Raw genomic sequence first — 15,562 nt, 5'->3', positions numbered from 1 at the left:
TCACGAGCCGCAGGGTTTCATTTGGTTTTGTTTGTGTATGTTTTTTATAGTTTTATTGCATGATTCCCATTCACCTCCATTATAAGACTGACAGACTGCAACGGTTTGTGTTAAAAATCTTCGTTTGTGTTCTACTGAAGAAACAAAGTCACCTACATCTTGGATGCGCTGGGGGTAAGCAGATAAACATCAAATTTTCATTTTTGGGTGAACTATCCCTTTAAGTAGTTTATAGCTACACTTTATGGTTTGGGTTCTGTTTTATGTAGATTTATGACAGATTTTCATAATTCCTAATATTAAAAGAAACTCTACTGCACGGCTGCATTGTGAAACAGGCCTTAGGTCTATCAAAGGAATCTATGAGCCCACGGGAGGAAGCCCCTCACAAACATCATGTGTTTTTTACAAACATTTATTTATATATATATATATTTAAAACACACACACACATGCATATATGGTATATCAGTCTGGCGAGTAAACTAAAAAATTTACTAGCCAATGGCGATTCAATTGCCAAGGTGTCCGTAGAGGGTTGTTATGTGTTTTAAACTACCAGCTTTATTTCAATGATTGGAGACATTGTGCCTCATTCCTGATGTGCCGCTTGCCAGCAAGAGGCAAAACTGGGGCAACATGAATTTTAAATTCTTCCTGTGAAGTACAAAAGCCGTGCGCTCAAAACACGGAGAGTGAAATCTTCCCCTCAAGCTATCTCCAGCAAAAAATAAGACACGTTTTTGGTAATAAACGGATTCCAGTGCCTGCAACTGATATGAGACAATTTGGCCCTTCCGGAACGGCCCTATCTGTCAACCCGGCTAAGGAGAAACAGAGGGCTGATGCAACGCAATGATCCCCGATTGTTCCAAAAATGTCAGCTTTTCATCATCACTAAATCCTCCGTCTTGCGGAGGGCATGGACAAGGCATGCACGAGAGATAGGCGCACACATGCCCGGGGTCCTCCCAGAGGTCTGCGGCTTTACGCGAGCTGCTCGCGCTACGCTGCTCAGTGCCTGCTGTTCTGTGAGATCAAAGATGGAGTCGGTGGGGAGGAAAGCGGAAGACACGGAACATTAACTTCATTTTAAGCTCCAGTCCCACACCACAAACATCTTCTCAGTATTGGACTTCAGTTTAATGACAACCTGAGATTTATGAAGGACATTCCGCCACTTAAAATAAAAAAATATAGAATGGCACTGCAGTGTGGTAAATATTTAGGTCAGATAAATTTCAGAACTTCTATCATTAATTATGAAACATTAGTACAGATAAGTTTTTAAAAGATATTTTTAAGTTTCTGTAACATTCTGGAATATTCTAGTGCTTTCTGGAACATTTCAGAACACTGTGGGGCTAGTCATAAAAGACAAAAATCATCCAACAGACACTTCTGAAGTTCTGGATGACTCACTTTTGGTAACTGTTTGTGTTAACGTGCTGTTGCTCATTATTATGCATGTACCATGTAATTTTTTTATGCATGAGTAATAACGGATTAGCTTGTTTAAGTATTTTTTTCAACATATTTTTTTAGTTGTCATGAGCACTGTTAATGATACACAAAATGTAATGTGATTTTCGTATTGAACATGTCAAACTTCACTGAAATATACAATCTATAAAAAAAAATTTACAGCAAAATAAATGAACATTTAAACAATTCTTGCAAAAGGTGTTTACACTGACTTTTTAATAAACAAAAAAATGTGGTAACATTCCTTTTATTAATTTAAAATTTTACTGACAAATGCATAACAAAAGTAAAATGGTCCATTGCCAATAGTGTAGTGATGTATGAAGCACAGCTAACACTGAAATTACGTTCAAACCAAGCAGATTCCTGTCTGAGAACAAATTTGCGCGACTAACTTGAACATTAGCAAAATCTGTGCTCCTGATCGCACTAATTCCAATGGAAATTGGTGGATTTCGCCCATGAAAATTCATCAAGCAACAGTAAATGGGACGTGCCTCAATGGTGCATTCAAGTCATGTCAGATAGATAGTTGAAACACCGCATTCACTAGAGAGTGAAATCACTGAATATGGGGAACAATTTTAGATGTCAACAATAATTACTAATGATCCAAGTCATTTCAATCCAAGTATTTGTGCTTCAAACACCTTTCCAATTTGTTCATTTCTGAAAGACCCTTCCCCTCCCCATCTATTATCTCTTTGTTTTAAATGCACACATCATGTATCACTATTATAGCCATTTACTTTCATTATGAGTCACACAGCCTTCAGAAATGCATTAAACTGAGCATGTTGAGTGCAATGTTAAAAACAGAAAAGATGCTGCTAAAAAGTCCTTTAAAAATAAGCCCAACCAGTCAGGATAGCAATGCATTGTTACTCGAGGGTGCAACAGATGAGGTTTGAATCTGGCTAATTCGTGATAAGCTTCATGTATGTGTTGCCATCAAAAAGAGAGTTTTCGGATTAGCTGTGTCATTTCCCATTTTCTAAAGGCAAATATGTATTTGCTGAAGCAACAGTCCTGTGTGTATCATTCCAGAACTCTACACACAATGCCAGAGGACTATGACTAATGCTTTGGACACAGTTACACTTTGTGCCTGACGCTAACAGGACTCACTAGATATGCTTGAAAACCACAACTCTCACATTAACCATCAAATTTCACCATGAAATCAGCAGATTTAATTTAGCTGAACAGCTGTTTCACTTCCAAACCCCTGGATAGCCATTATTGCCTTGACTGCTTCTGTAGTCTTGTGCATCGACCGCCCGTAAGGTCACATTTGCATGGTCTGCTATCTGCACTCGTTCATAACTGGAAGTGTTTGGAATATAGCTTTGGAGAAGAGTTTAAAAGGTGAGCTTGGTACTTTGTGTCTTCCCAAAAGTTTGGTTTTAAATTAACCTATTAATAATGTTGATGGAAGACAGTGCATGACTAGTTCAGGTAAATGTTAACACTTTAGCTCCTGGGATATTAACTAATAGTTAATAGAATGATCAGAACATTCCTAATTATCTTTGTCAGGGAAAATCAGTGATTAATGATTAGTCTGGGCTCTTTTCTGTTTAAGGATTAGATAATTCCGCACAGATGGAATAATTCATATTTTTTCCTTTACGCTCACCAAGGCTGCATTTATTTGATCAAAAATATTATGTGAAATATTATTACAATTTAAAATAAAAAATTCTAATTTTATATATTTTAAGATGTAATTTATTCATGTGATGGTAAAGCTGAATTTTCAGCAGCTATTACTCTAATCTTCAGTGTCACATGATTCTTCAGAAATCATTCTAATATGCTGATTTGGTGCTTAAAAACATTTGTAATTATTATTATCAATGTTAAAAACAGTTGTGCTGCTTAATATTTTTGTGGAAACTCACTTTTTTCTAAATTATTTGATGAATTGAAAGTTCAAAAGAGCATTTATTTTGAATAAACATTTTTATTTTAAACAAAAAACTACTTTATTTTTTAAGTACAATTTTTCTTAAACATTATGTCTTTACTGTCCCTCTTGATCAATTTAATGTGTCCTTGCTGAACTAAAGTATTAAAAAACCTTTAAAAACAATAAATAAATAAAAATGTTTACAGAAAAAAAAAACTTTTTAACAGTGTATATGTATAAAATATGGAATTGCAAAAATGATTTTATTTTCTAATGAGTTTTTTGAACACTGAACACTGTCACTGCTCAGAAATACAGATAGTCCCGCCCCCAGACTCACATCATTGGTTGAGTCTATGTTGCTGTGTCAGACTGGTCAGGATATAAAAACTGTTTTGTGTGTGTGTGTGTGTGTGTGTGTCAGGGAAATCAATCTGAATGGCTTACTTATAGCCTCTGAATATTAAACTGGCACTAGACAAAGTGTTTAACATTGAAAAAAAAATTACACACTTCAGCTTTAATATCGTCTAACATTATGCTAATGTAATTAGAAACTAAAAACTGAAAACAAAAATTAAATCATTAACTCTGACATTAAGTTGAATACTGAAAAGCAAATAAACTTGCATTCATACGCTATTAGCACAGTCAGAAAACAGCTCTTTAAATCTTATGAATGCCTGGTGAATGTATTGACAGAGGTTTTCATGCCTACCCCAGGTATTCGGTCTTTATCGGCAGCCAGGGGAACTGCTAATCCATGCAAACGCACAGCGCAGTGGGACGACAGGAACAAACCTAGAACCTCATTACCAGCGTTCTGGCAGTAAGCATGTCTGACCTCTAAAAAATTAGCTGCTCTGGCCAATTCCACACAGCCTGCTTATGAATTCAGGTTTTAAAACCTATATTTCATCTGGGACAGTGAGAAGAGTCAGAGCAAATGCAGGTCAACACTTTATCAGAATCTGGTGGCTTCTCAGTACTGCAGGTAGCAATATCAAGGACCAACAGAGCTTTATATTAGATAGCAGAACAGAGAGAAAAAATTGTCCCAAGTGAGGCACAAAGTCACAACGGCAGAAATAAGTCTGAAAGGGAATTACTAAGCAGTTGCTAGGGCACAGCTTGGCTGCTTACTTATTTTTCACATTTTAAAATTGGTAGTAAATTTCACAAATAATTACAAAGAATCTGCAAATAATGCATTCAATTAAACATGAATCACTGAAGTACTGAAATAGTATTTTCTTATATTCCAATAATTTTGAAAATTTATTTTTACAGTACTGGTGAAAATTGCAAGTCTGATTAGAAAGTATTAAAGGGGTGGTTGATTGCGATTTCACTTTTTAAATGTTAGTTGTGTGTAATGTTGCTGTTTGAGCATAAACAATGTCTGCAAAGTTGCGACGCTGAAAGTTCTATGCAAACGGAGATATCTTTTAAAATGCTGGCAGTTTAATGCCTACAAAAACGGCTGGTAGGGACTACAACGAGCTACTTCCCTGGTTCGTTACGTCACAAACCCAGAAATTTACATAAACCCCGCCCCCGGGAACATGCAAAAAAAAAGGGGCGGGGCCATGTTGCGCAGCTTTAGAGAAGTTCCCGGACAACGTGCAGTACACGGTTAACGAATCACAACACACTGGGCCAGCTAACCAGTCTGAGCCCATTGCGTATTTCTGAGGGAGGGGCTTCATAAAACCAGGAGCAAGTGGAAGGCTGACTTTGTCTCCGACTCCACCAGTTGAGTGTTTGTCTACCACAAGCCATTCCTTCGGCCATTTAAACGTCTCTCCAGAGTTCATCATCCCTCTTGTCATTGCCAGGGTTTCTTCATCAGTCATGCCCTTCTGCCATATGGCCATTAGCATAGCACCTGTGCAGGTGCAGCACAATTATTTTTAAAAAATTCCACCCAAACATTTTCTTAGCTTGTGTCTAAACTGTAAACTGAGTTTATGTGATTATGCTCTTACCTATTTGACTCTTCTGGATGGCTCCTGATGTGACTCCTTGTACAAAAGTGCTTATTTCTACTCTGCTGAGTTGGCCACCGTCTCGTTTCAGCTTTATAAGCTCAGGGAAACTAATAGTGTTGTCTTTAGATGACATCTTTACATCGGATTATGTGTTGTCTTCAGTCAACAGCTGTGTGAGGCATAAAACAGGAACTTTGTCCAGAGGAAATGTTACGGCAAGGGTTAGATTTTTCCCCGATTGTGCTAAAGTTGATTTAATTACATGATGACATCTGTCCAGCTCAAAAAAAATCTTGCCGTTTATTGAAGTTATCCATTTACATAGCATACAGACCTAATTTTGTACTTTTTTTGTTACCTGTTAAACTTTAATTTTTATTGTAATATTTTATAGTTTAATAATTGGTAAAACTTTACAATAAGGTCTAATTACTTAATGGCAGTTAATCTATTAACGAACATTAATGAACAATGAGCAATACATTTACAGTAACGTTAACGTTAGTTAATAAAAATGCAACTACAACTGTTCATTGTCAGTGTTAGTTCAGGTTCATTAACATTAACAGATACTATTTTTTATTTTAATAATGTATTAGTACATATTGAAACATTAAGAATAATAAATGTTTTACAAGTGTTGTTCATTGTTAGTTAACTGAAAAAATATTGGTGTAGAAACCATTTTCACTCAGAAAAATTTCACAAATTTCACAAATAATTACAAAGAATCTGCAAATAATGCATTCAATTAAACATGAATCACTGAATAGTATTTTTAGTATTTTCTTATATTCCAATAATTTTGAAAATTTATTTTTACAGTACTGGTGAAAATTGCAAGTCTGATTAGAAAGTATTAAAGGGGTGGTTGATTGCGATTTCACTTTTTAAATGTTAGTTGTGTGTAATGTTGCTGTTTGAGCATAAACAATGTCTGCAAAGTTGCGACGCTGAAAGTTCTATGCAAACGGAGATATCTTTTAAAATGCTGGCAGTTTAATGCCTACAAAACCGGCTGGTAGGGACTACAACGAGCTACTTCCCTGGTTCGTTACGTCACAAACCCAGAAATTTACATAAACCCCGCCCCCGGGAACATGCAAAAAAAAAGGGGCGGGGCCATGTTGCGCAGCTTTAGAGAAGTTCCCGGACAACGTGCAGTACACGGTTAACGAATCACAACAAACTGGGCCAGCTAACCAATCGGAGTCCATTGCGTATTTCTGAGGGAGCGGTATCACAGAGACAGGAAGTCAACCGGCTGTTCAAATGACAATGGAGACAGCGGCTTACAATAAAGGTAAAATATATGAAAAACTAGGCGTTTTAAAAAAAATAAAGCATAAAGACATGTTACACTGCACCCCATAAACACAATCAAGCCAAGAAAAAAAGCAGTCAACCACCCCTTTAAGATGCTGTCACATTTACCATTATTGGCGAATTTTCGTAGGCAAAATCCAGTCATTTCAACTGGAATCCACACGAATGAAATTGGAAAAAAATTCTAGCGAGTAGGCCTGTCGCAATAATCAATATATCGACTTATCGCGCAATATATGTACATGACCTCAATTATTTTTGGTGACGCAATATATCGCCCATTATATTTACTTAAAAATTAATGTCACCGTGTTTTTTACATTCCACTTGTGCCTGTGTCTTTTGCAGCTTATCGTACATAACGTGGTGTAGTCATGATGAGGTGCTAGTTCAAATTTTAAAAAATGCTTCTACAAAAAAAGTTTCATCTGCAGATATGGTCTTGTTTAGGGATCTGTGCCTTTGTGCATACAGACATCTGACTGCTAAGTAGGGATTGTGTTTTTCACCAATACAGTGCACCCTTAATTTACAGAGATCCTTCCAAATCTGTATGACTTTCATATTTCTGTGGAACATGAAAGAAGATATTTTGAGAAATGTCTGTGCTGTTTTGTCCATACAATAGAAGTCTAAATTGTTTGGTTAACAACATTCTTCAAAATATCTTCTTTTGTGTTCCACAGAATCATACAGTCATACAGATTTGGAACGACATTGTTGCGCGAGTAAAAATGACAGAATTTTCATTTTTAAGTGAAGCAACATTAAAGTAGTCAGTTATATACTGTACGTATGTGGTATATTTCAAATCTTTTGAAGCCATACAACAACTTCGTGTGTGGAAAAGACTAAAATTGGAGGCCATGGGTTCTTGTCACCACGTCACCGAGTTGAATGATTCACTCTCAAATGAATGATATGAAAGTGAAAAATGACTTTGATTTCAACCCTGTGGTCACTATAAATTGTTGCTGAATGGAAGAATGCTGTGTGAAGACTCCTTTTGTATTTCATAGATAAAAATAACAGCATGTGGGTTTGGACATGAGGGTGAGTAAAGAACGACAATTTATATTTTTGGCTGAACTATAGCCGGGTTTCCATCCAAAGTTGCGAATTTAACTTATGCGCAAAATTGGAATATCGCACAAAACATTTGCGAACAAGCACCGTTTCCATCCAATGAGTCAAAGAGAACAAAATCATCACTTCCTGATAAACTGGCACTATACATCACTAAGAAAAGTAGGAGAAGCTACCAAATATATTAATTTTCCTATATAATAAATTACTTGCACCTCAGAACGAGCAGACGAAACACAATGAATGCGGTAATTGCTTTCGGAGGTGGATGCTGCTGTTTGGGAACGTAGTCGTTTAACAGTTCTGGGAGGCAATTATACAGAAATACTTTGATGACAGACTTTGTTAGGGCATTTCCGAATGACCATAACAACATTTCAGATGCTGTGAATGAGATCGGTCCGCTGATTAGTCAGAATTTGCCGTCCCATAGCGCAAAGTCACATGACTTTTTTGATGCGCTTGGAGGAATTTATTCCCATCTCCCATTATTCGCAATAACCCTTTTTCGCACAAGCCAAAAACCACCTCAAGCGAGCGTAAAAACTTTTTTGCGAATTAAGGCATTTTTATTCGAAATTCAGCGTTTCCATCACTTGATTCTGATGAGATACTTCAAAATGCGCATAAAAGCAGGGTGATGGAAACCCAGCTTATAACTCTAATGGACACATTCTCTATGGTCACTTTCACTATGGTCACTTTCACTATGAAAACTTCAGAGTGATTCTATTGACCAAATTCCAAGTTCATTTGAAGATTTCATGAGCTTTCACTTCACAGAGTGTCTCAGAATGTTCTCCAAATAACCTTTCGAGGCAAGACCATGTACTTTGGAACCACAGAGTAGCCACTAACCACAGTTCAGTTGTTCAGCGACTATTGCTTCTATTGCTTATAAAGGATAATGTAATCTACATGCTTCAATTTGTGCCGTGAGCATTCTCTGATAAAATATTGTACTTAAATTTAGTAGCAATGCAAAAATGTCTGAGGTATTCTAGTACAGGTGGAACATTGTTTATAACGCTGTTGCTGAATACACAAAAAGCAGATTCAAAATACAGCAGAAATATAATCTACACGTCAAAGAAACTGAATATAGTATCCATCTCTAAGAGAAAAACAAGACCTTCTGGAAGTAGACAATGCTCTGTACACATATTTGTCTTTCTGCTCAATTTATTGTACGACTCTTTCCCAAGGGATATTTTCCTTACAAAAGACAAAGGTTACACTGGACACAATGCATTTGCGAACCCAATGTTCCTATTTTTCATCAGCCATTTGCTGTTTGTACATTGGATAGTCATTACAGTACCATCTATGCATAAGCACGAAGCAATTATCAATGTAAACAGAATGGAACAGAACAGAATGTTTTTGTGTTTTGTCCCTACAATGAAAGTCAATGGGATCCACTGTTGTTTGACTTTCAGTCTACAGATGAAAATAGCTTTTGGAACAAAATGTGGGTGATTGAATGATAACAGAATATTCATTTTTGCAGTGAACTATCCTTCAGAACAGCCACTCAGAACACCGTATCAACCAGGGGCGTTTCCTCCGAGGAGTCAAGGGAGACAGTGCCTCCTCAAAAAATTTAATGAGAAAAAAAAAAATCATAATACAAAAATAAAACAATGCAAATATATTACAAAATATGACAGAAAAACGTATAAATCACTAATTTTTCTAAAGTAAAAGGAGACAGTGCCCTCCTCAAAAAATTTAATGAGAAAAAAAAAATCATAATACAAAAATAAAACAATGCAAATATATTACAAAATATGACAGAAAAACGTATAAATCACTAATTTTTCTAAAGTAAATCTGTACAACAGTGACACCAACAGGTAAAGTTACAGCAGGAGTCCGTGTCTCTCATGTCTCCCCTGAGCCCATTGAGTTTTAACAGACCCCTTAAAGCATGCGGTGGGTTTGGTGGAGGAAAATTGAGAATGAATGGGTGATATGATTGGATTTGACTGGTTATGATTGGCTGTGATTGGTTCATGCGATAAAAGCAACACCCTGGAAAACACCCACAACAATCATGGCATTGCATGGGTATCTCTCATTATTCTTTTTAAAGTAAAAGTCAAGTTTAAAACCATGTTGTGCATAAACTTAGAGTTCCAATGTTTCTTTCTTTAAATATGTGGATTTATAATTTAGTGCTCAACCATACTTTGAAAACTACACTCAAAGGAGAAGATCAGATGAAAAAATTCTAGACATTTGGTTTCTATTCCTTTAAAAGTCCTTCATAAAATATAGAATTCTACTGGCTTGGTACGCAGAATTATACAAAAAGCATTTTTAGCTCCAGCTTTGAAAAGAGTCTCTTTTGCAGTTTGTTAAAATCCTTGACAGAGCTTCTTAATTGTTAATGTTCTGTTTCCTACTAGTCACTGTTTCACCACCCACAGGTCTGAGTTTGAACGCAAACAGCTCAAGTGTAACAAATAGCAGCATTCTTGGACGGAGAAAAAAGGGGGGTTGGAATTTATATTGGGTTTGAATTTCAAACTGGGTGCCTAGTTCTGTTAGATCGAGTCCGGCTTGCCAGCTCTTCCTAGGTGTCTTACCTGGCAGACTGATGGCCCTATTTCCTTTTCCTGCTTGAACACATCATCCTGTCCAACACAGGGATGTCCGTGACGCATCGCACTTCCGGAGTGACAGAGTTGCTTTGTCAGAGTCTCTCTAAAAATCAGGTACACAAGATTTAAAGTGTGCTGAAAGTACAAAGGGACAAACAAGGTGTAACATCCCCTCCGTTTGATTCTTTTGGATCAGATTTAACGATACGATAAAGTCGAGTGAGTGTGCTGCCTCGGTCAAAACGACCAAAGTAAATCTAGCGGGATCAATTCCATTACACATCTCCGAGTCATTGCACACTAGAGACTCCAGCAATCAATTCTTAATCGAGACATCAAAGCAACCACACTACTGTTCTTCCCATATACTGCCTTTCTGAGACGCTGACAAGAAAAAGAGTGTTAACACAATGACAGGATGATTGTAACTATGAATCACGGTGCAAAATTTGACTTATGTGTACTTTCAAAAACGTCTCTCGATCAGCTCGCTTTGACAGTCACACTGTGACTTGTGAGTTGTGAATTTGCCTTTCTCGGATCAAGAAAGGTGAGATTTGCCTCATGTGCTGTTCTTCTCACTTCACTGTTACTCAAGAGACGTCCGGGTTGTATTGAGAGTATCGAAAGTCCCTCAGAGTCACAGGATGATGACTTTGCCCCAACATGCCGAGGGCTGCAACATGTCTCGTCTGCCCGGTCTGATCTCGTCGCTCCCCGCTGTGACAGAACGGCCCGTAATTAATCTCTGGAGCGGGAACAATGAGACTGCAAATATCAAGGTTCAGATTTGTAGGGGTTAAGGCAGTTTGGCACAAAGGAGAGCTGGGCCCGAATCGCTCTGGTGACATTTCTAACACGATGAGTTAAAAAAAAAGAGAAAGTAGTTGAATGTATCATGAACTTGGATGAAACTGAGGACCAAAACATTTAGTCAGCTCTTCATTATGCTGATCGAACAGTCAAAAGTACTTTGACATCAAATTGACACTACAGTAAAAAAATACTTAATGATAGCCAGGCTTACAGTGCGTTGCAGAAAAAGTTAAATGTTTCTTAACCTTTGGTTGCATAATGGAGCATCACGTTTGTCTTGGCGATGTATTAATGTAAAAACTGATGGTTTGTCTTATCTGAATGTAAAGCAACAGTCAAAATATTGAATCATTATACCTAGCAGTGTACTGTAAATGCAGCCACTTCTATGTATGGAAGCCTGTTTCCAAGTAAAAACAAAATTAATAATGTTATCGCGACTCTTTATTTCACAATTCTGACTTTATTTCTCACAATTCCAAGTTTATATCTCACACAATTTTGAGTCGACATCTCGCAATTTTACTTTTTTTTCTTAGAATCATGAGTTTATAACAAAATTCTGACTTAATTTCTAGCAATTCCATATTTATATCTTGCAATATTGACTTAACATCTCGCAATTACTATTTTCTCAGAATTGTGAGTTTGAATACAAATCCCACAATTCAGAATTTTTTCTCAAAACTACAAGTTTATAACACAATTCCGACTTTATTTATAGCAATTCTGAGTTAAAATCTCACAATTTTGAGTTTTCATCTTGCAATTCTGCCCCTTTTTTTTTAGAATTCCAAGTTTACATCTTGCAATTTTGAATTAACATCTCACAAATCTGACATTTTTTCTCAGAATCACAAAAGTCTGACTTGATTTCTAGCAATTCCGTGTTTATATCTTGCAGTTTTGAGTTATCTCAGTATTCTGACTTTTTTTCTCAGAATTGCGAGTTTATAACACACTTCTGACTTTATTTCTAGCAATTCTGAGTTAAAATCTCGCAATTTTGAGTTTTCATCTTGCAATTGATTTTTGTTTTGTCAGAACTCCAGTGTAACATCTTGCAATTTTGGGTTAACATGTCACAATTCTTAAATTTTTCTCAGGCTCAAAAGTTACGACACAAAATTATGACTTTATTTCTAGCTATTCTGTGTTTATATCTTGCAATTTGAAGTTAACATCTCACAATTCTGGCTTTTTTTTCCTGATTCTGAGTTTATATGTCTTTCAAGAGATGCCTAATTTCATGGACAACAGGATCTGTCTGTATCACAAAATGCATATTTTGTTTAAGAAATGTTTTGGTGTATTCCATTTTGCATGAAGTCAGGAGTGTCTTCATATAGTTTTTTGTAGTGGTTTCAAGAATAATGAAATTGTCACTGACATTGGTATTGACCTCTTGACATTTTGTTCTTGCAACAACCCTACAAATAAGTACTTGTTAAAACACAAAAAAAGCTACTCTCTCGGTCACTAAAACAGCTAACCGACTGATGAACACTTTATGAAAATACATGGTGGCTGAAGAACCCTTAGCAAACGGTGGCTAAGGGAGGGGCAGTAATTATTCCCTCCACTGTCAAATCAGAAATGCACCCTGGCGTGCCGTAAACAGCAGCACCTGTGAGCTCAGGAACAGACCTGTTGTCTAAATGCTGTCAGCATCGCCTCTTTGACTCACGGTGAGCAGCTATTGTGCGAGACAGACAACAGTCACAAAAGAACCACCTGAGTTTTTCTATGCTGGATAAGCCTCTGGTTTCTTAATTCATATTCCACAGGTCAAAACTTCAAAAAAGAGCATCTGTATTTGTCAAATCGATCACGTTTACTGAAAATCCCACCTAGGAGGATAAATATCATAATATGGTTAGTTTTTTCCTGCAGGTCAGTGCTGTCTGTCTGACAGCTCTTCACTCAGTTTATTAAGAATCACAACAAGTACAAAAACATCCACAATACCAGAGTTAAAGAATAAGTAACATCCTGGTCCAGGTCTTGTGTGTTCCACATAAAGCGTATTTTAACATACTCAGCAAATAGACTATTAACGCAAGACTAAAGTGCATTAGCTAAACACATGCAATGAGTCTGCCTGTTTTTTACAGTCAAAGACTGAGCATTATGAAATCGAAAGATTCTCAATGTGCAACACAACAGGAAAAATGTCACAAAACACTTGCACTGACACATAAGGACAAACTTTCATTGCCATTGCCTCTTAACTGCATAATGCTTTCAGACTAACATTGTATGTTGTGAATATATAAATATAGGCCTCTATATTTCCAGATGGCATTAGAAGTGCTGAAGCTCAAAATTTCATTTCCAAGGAAATAATGTTGATTATGCTTTTAACACTGAATGCAAACAAGTTCTATTCTGGGTTGGCAGGTACTAATAAAGATATGTGAGAAAAGTGTTTGAAAAAAGAAAGTTAACTAAAATAAATAAACAATCATGATGTTTGTCCAGAAAAACATGTGAACATCCTTAAAACATGATAAATGTAATTCAGATGCAAACTTTTTTTTTAATCAAGTTTATTTTTCTTCCACCGTTTTCCACGTTTTAACAAAAAGTCTAACATATTTAGTGATATTGTGCCTTGTTTCCATTTTTAGGCCTGGTTGCTCATCTAAAAATCGCGATAATAAATAAAGTGAGACAAATTCAATTAAATCTCCCGAAAAAATATTTTGTTTAAAATACAAATTAGTGGAATTATACAAAAATTCTGGGGATCTTTTTTGTTGAAGAACACATTTTGATCTGTCGTTTTCAAATACACACACATAGATAAACACATAAATAAATAATCATGATGTTTGTCCAGAAAAATATGTGAACATCCTTAAAACATGATAAATGTAATTCAGATGCAACCTTTTTTTTTAATCAAGTTTATTTTTCTTCCACCATTTTCCAAGTTTTAACAAAAAGTCTAACATATTTAGTGATATTGTGCCTTGTTTCTAAGGATGTTTAGATATTTTTCACTGAAGAACAAGACTGAATTTTTCTGTGTCGGATTGTAGCACAGGTTGCATGTAAACTACAGTAAGACACCTGTTTGGTTGCTGTTAATAAGTATGACAGACTCTTTACCATATGTCAGTGACTGTAATGAGCACATAAGAGCTGCATCCTAATACTCACGATCTGTGATATAATATCACAGCATCATTCATTCATGGGGTTCACTCAATGTTCTTCAAAATCAAAAGAACTAGAATCCCTTGGCTCGTTCAAAGCGCCTCACAAATGCTGTCTAGCCTAGGTATTGAGTTCAGTATGTTTTGAAACACAGCCACAAGAAGTCACACTTACCAGATTCAACACCGTTTCGACTATATCTCTATTGCTGACCTCGCCGACTTGAATGAGACCGGTGAGGACTGCGAATTTCGTCTTGATATTCCGAATCGGAACCGAAGGGTTTATCACCCCGGCCGGTAGCACCACCGATCCGGAGCAAGACATCATCATCATCATCATGTCACCGGTACCGGAGCCCGCGGCAGCTCCGTGCTGCCTGTGGCCGGGAGGAGGTGCTCTGTCGCCCGGCGTGGCCACCGGCTGAACGCTCGCCATATCCTATCAGCCGCGGTGTTTAAAAACAGCGCTGTATCATCAAGAACAAGGAGGTGTTTTGGTCAAATCAAGTTCGATGAGATATCTACAGCCACTTTAAGGGGAAACAAATCTCCGGTAGTGATTTAATATCCACCGGCTGTGCAGTAAGAGTCCAAACGCATGTGGCAGGTTCACAGTATAGGTCTACAGATGCTCCGCACACTGTACTTCAGCTCTTGCTTCCCTCCCTGATTTGTGTTCAGTGATGTAGTATGTGGGTTTGCATTACCCTAGGTGGACCGATCAAATGTTTCTCATGCTGGGAAAACGCCCTCTATGTGCAGTAGACTACCGTAGGCTGCAGTGTGCGTCCTGTCTGCACCTTCATGGGTCGAAGGGAAGATACAGATCACAGATGGATCCTACCGATCAAACAGGTAAATATGGGAAGCTAGACGGAAGCAGAAGATCTTTAGATCACGGCGCAGCAATCAACATGAGCCAATTTAGAATAAATGACTTTTTCTCCAAGATAGATAGATCATTATTATTACACGGATTGGTCAATCACAGCAATTATATTCGCCATATTAATATGGCAAGGCTATCCGCTACTATATATATATATAGCGGGTAAAATAAATATTGAACATGTCACCATTTTTCTCAGTAAATATATTTCTAAAGGTGCTGTTGACAAGAAATTTTCACCAGATGTCGGTAACCCAAGTAGTCCATACATACAAAGAAAACAAAAC

The 15,562-nt window shown here is 37.0% G+C and overlaps 1 protein-coding gene across 1 annotated transcript in view; it reads right to left on the bottom strand.

Annotated features, from left to right (window-relative positions):
• nbeab (neurobeachin b) overlaps positions 1-15,234 on the bottom strand; it is a 291,762-nt gene extending 276,528 nt beyond the window's left edge. The window contains exon 1 of the mRNA XM_016568737.1: positions 14,559-15,234. Within this exon, the coding sequence (XP_016424223.1) occupies positions 14,559-14,822 (264 nt within the window). The 5' untranslated portion in view covers positions 14,823-15,234. The remainder of the gene's footprint in view (positions 1-14,558) is intronic.
• Positions 15,235-15,562: the final 328 nt, after the last annotated feature.

Source organism: Sinocyclocheilus rhinocerous, unplaced genomic scaffold, assembly GCF_001515625.1.
Source record: "Sinocyclocheilus rhinocerous isolate Xijiao unplaced genomic scaffold, SAMN03320098_v1.1 scaffold1965, whole genome shotgun sequence".
Lineage (NCBI taxonomy): Eukaryota > Metazoa > Chordata > Actinopteri > Cypriniformes > Cyprinidae > Sinocyclocheilus > Sinocyclocheilus rhinocerous.
Note: the sequence above shows the minus strand (reverse complement) of the source record. Positions and strands in the feature narration are given on the sequence as shown.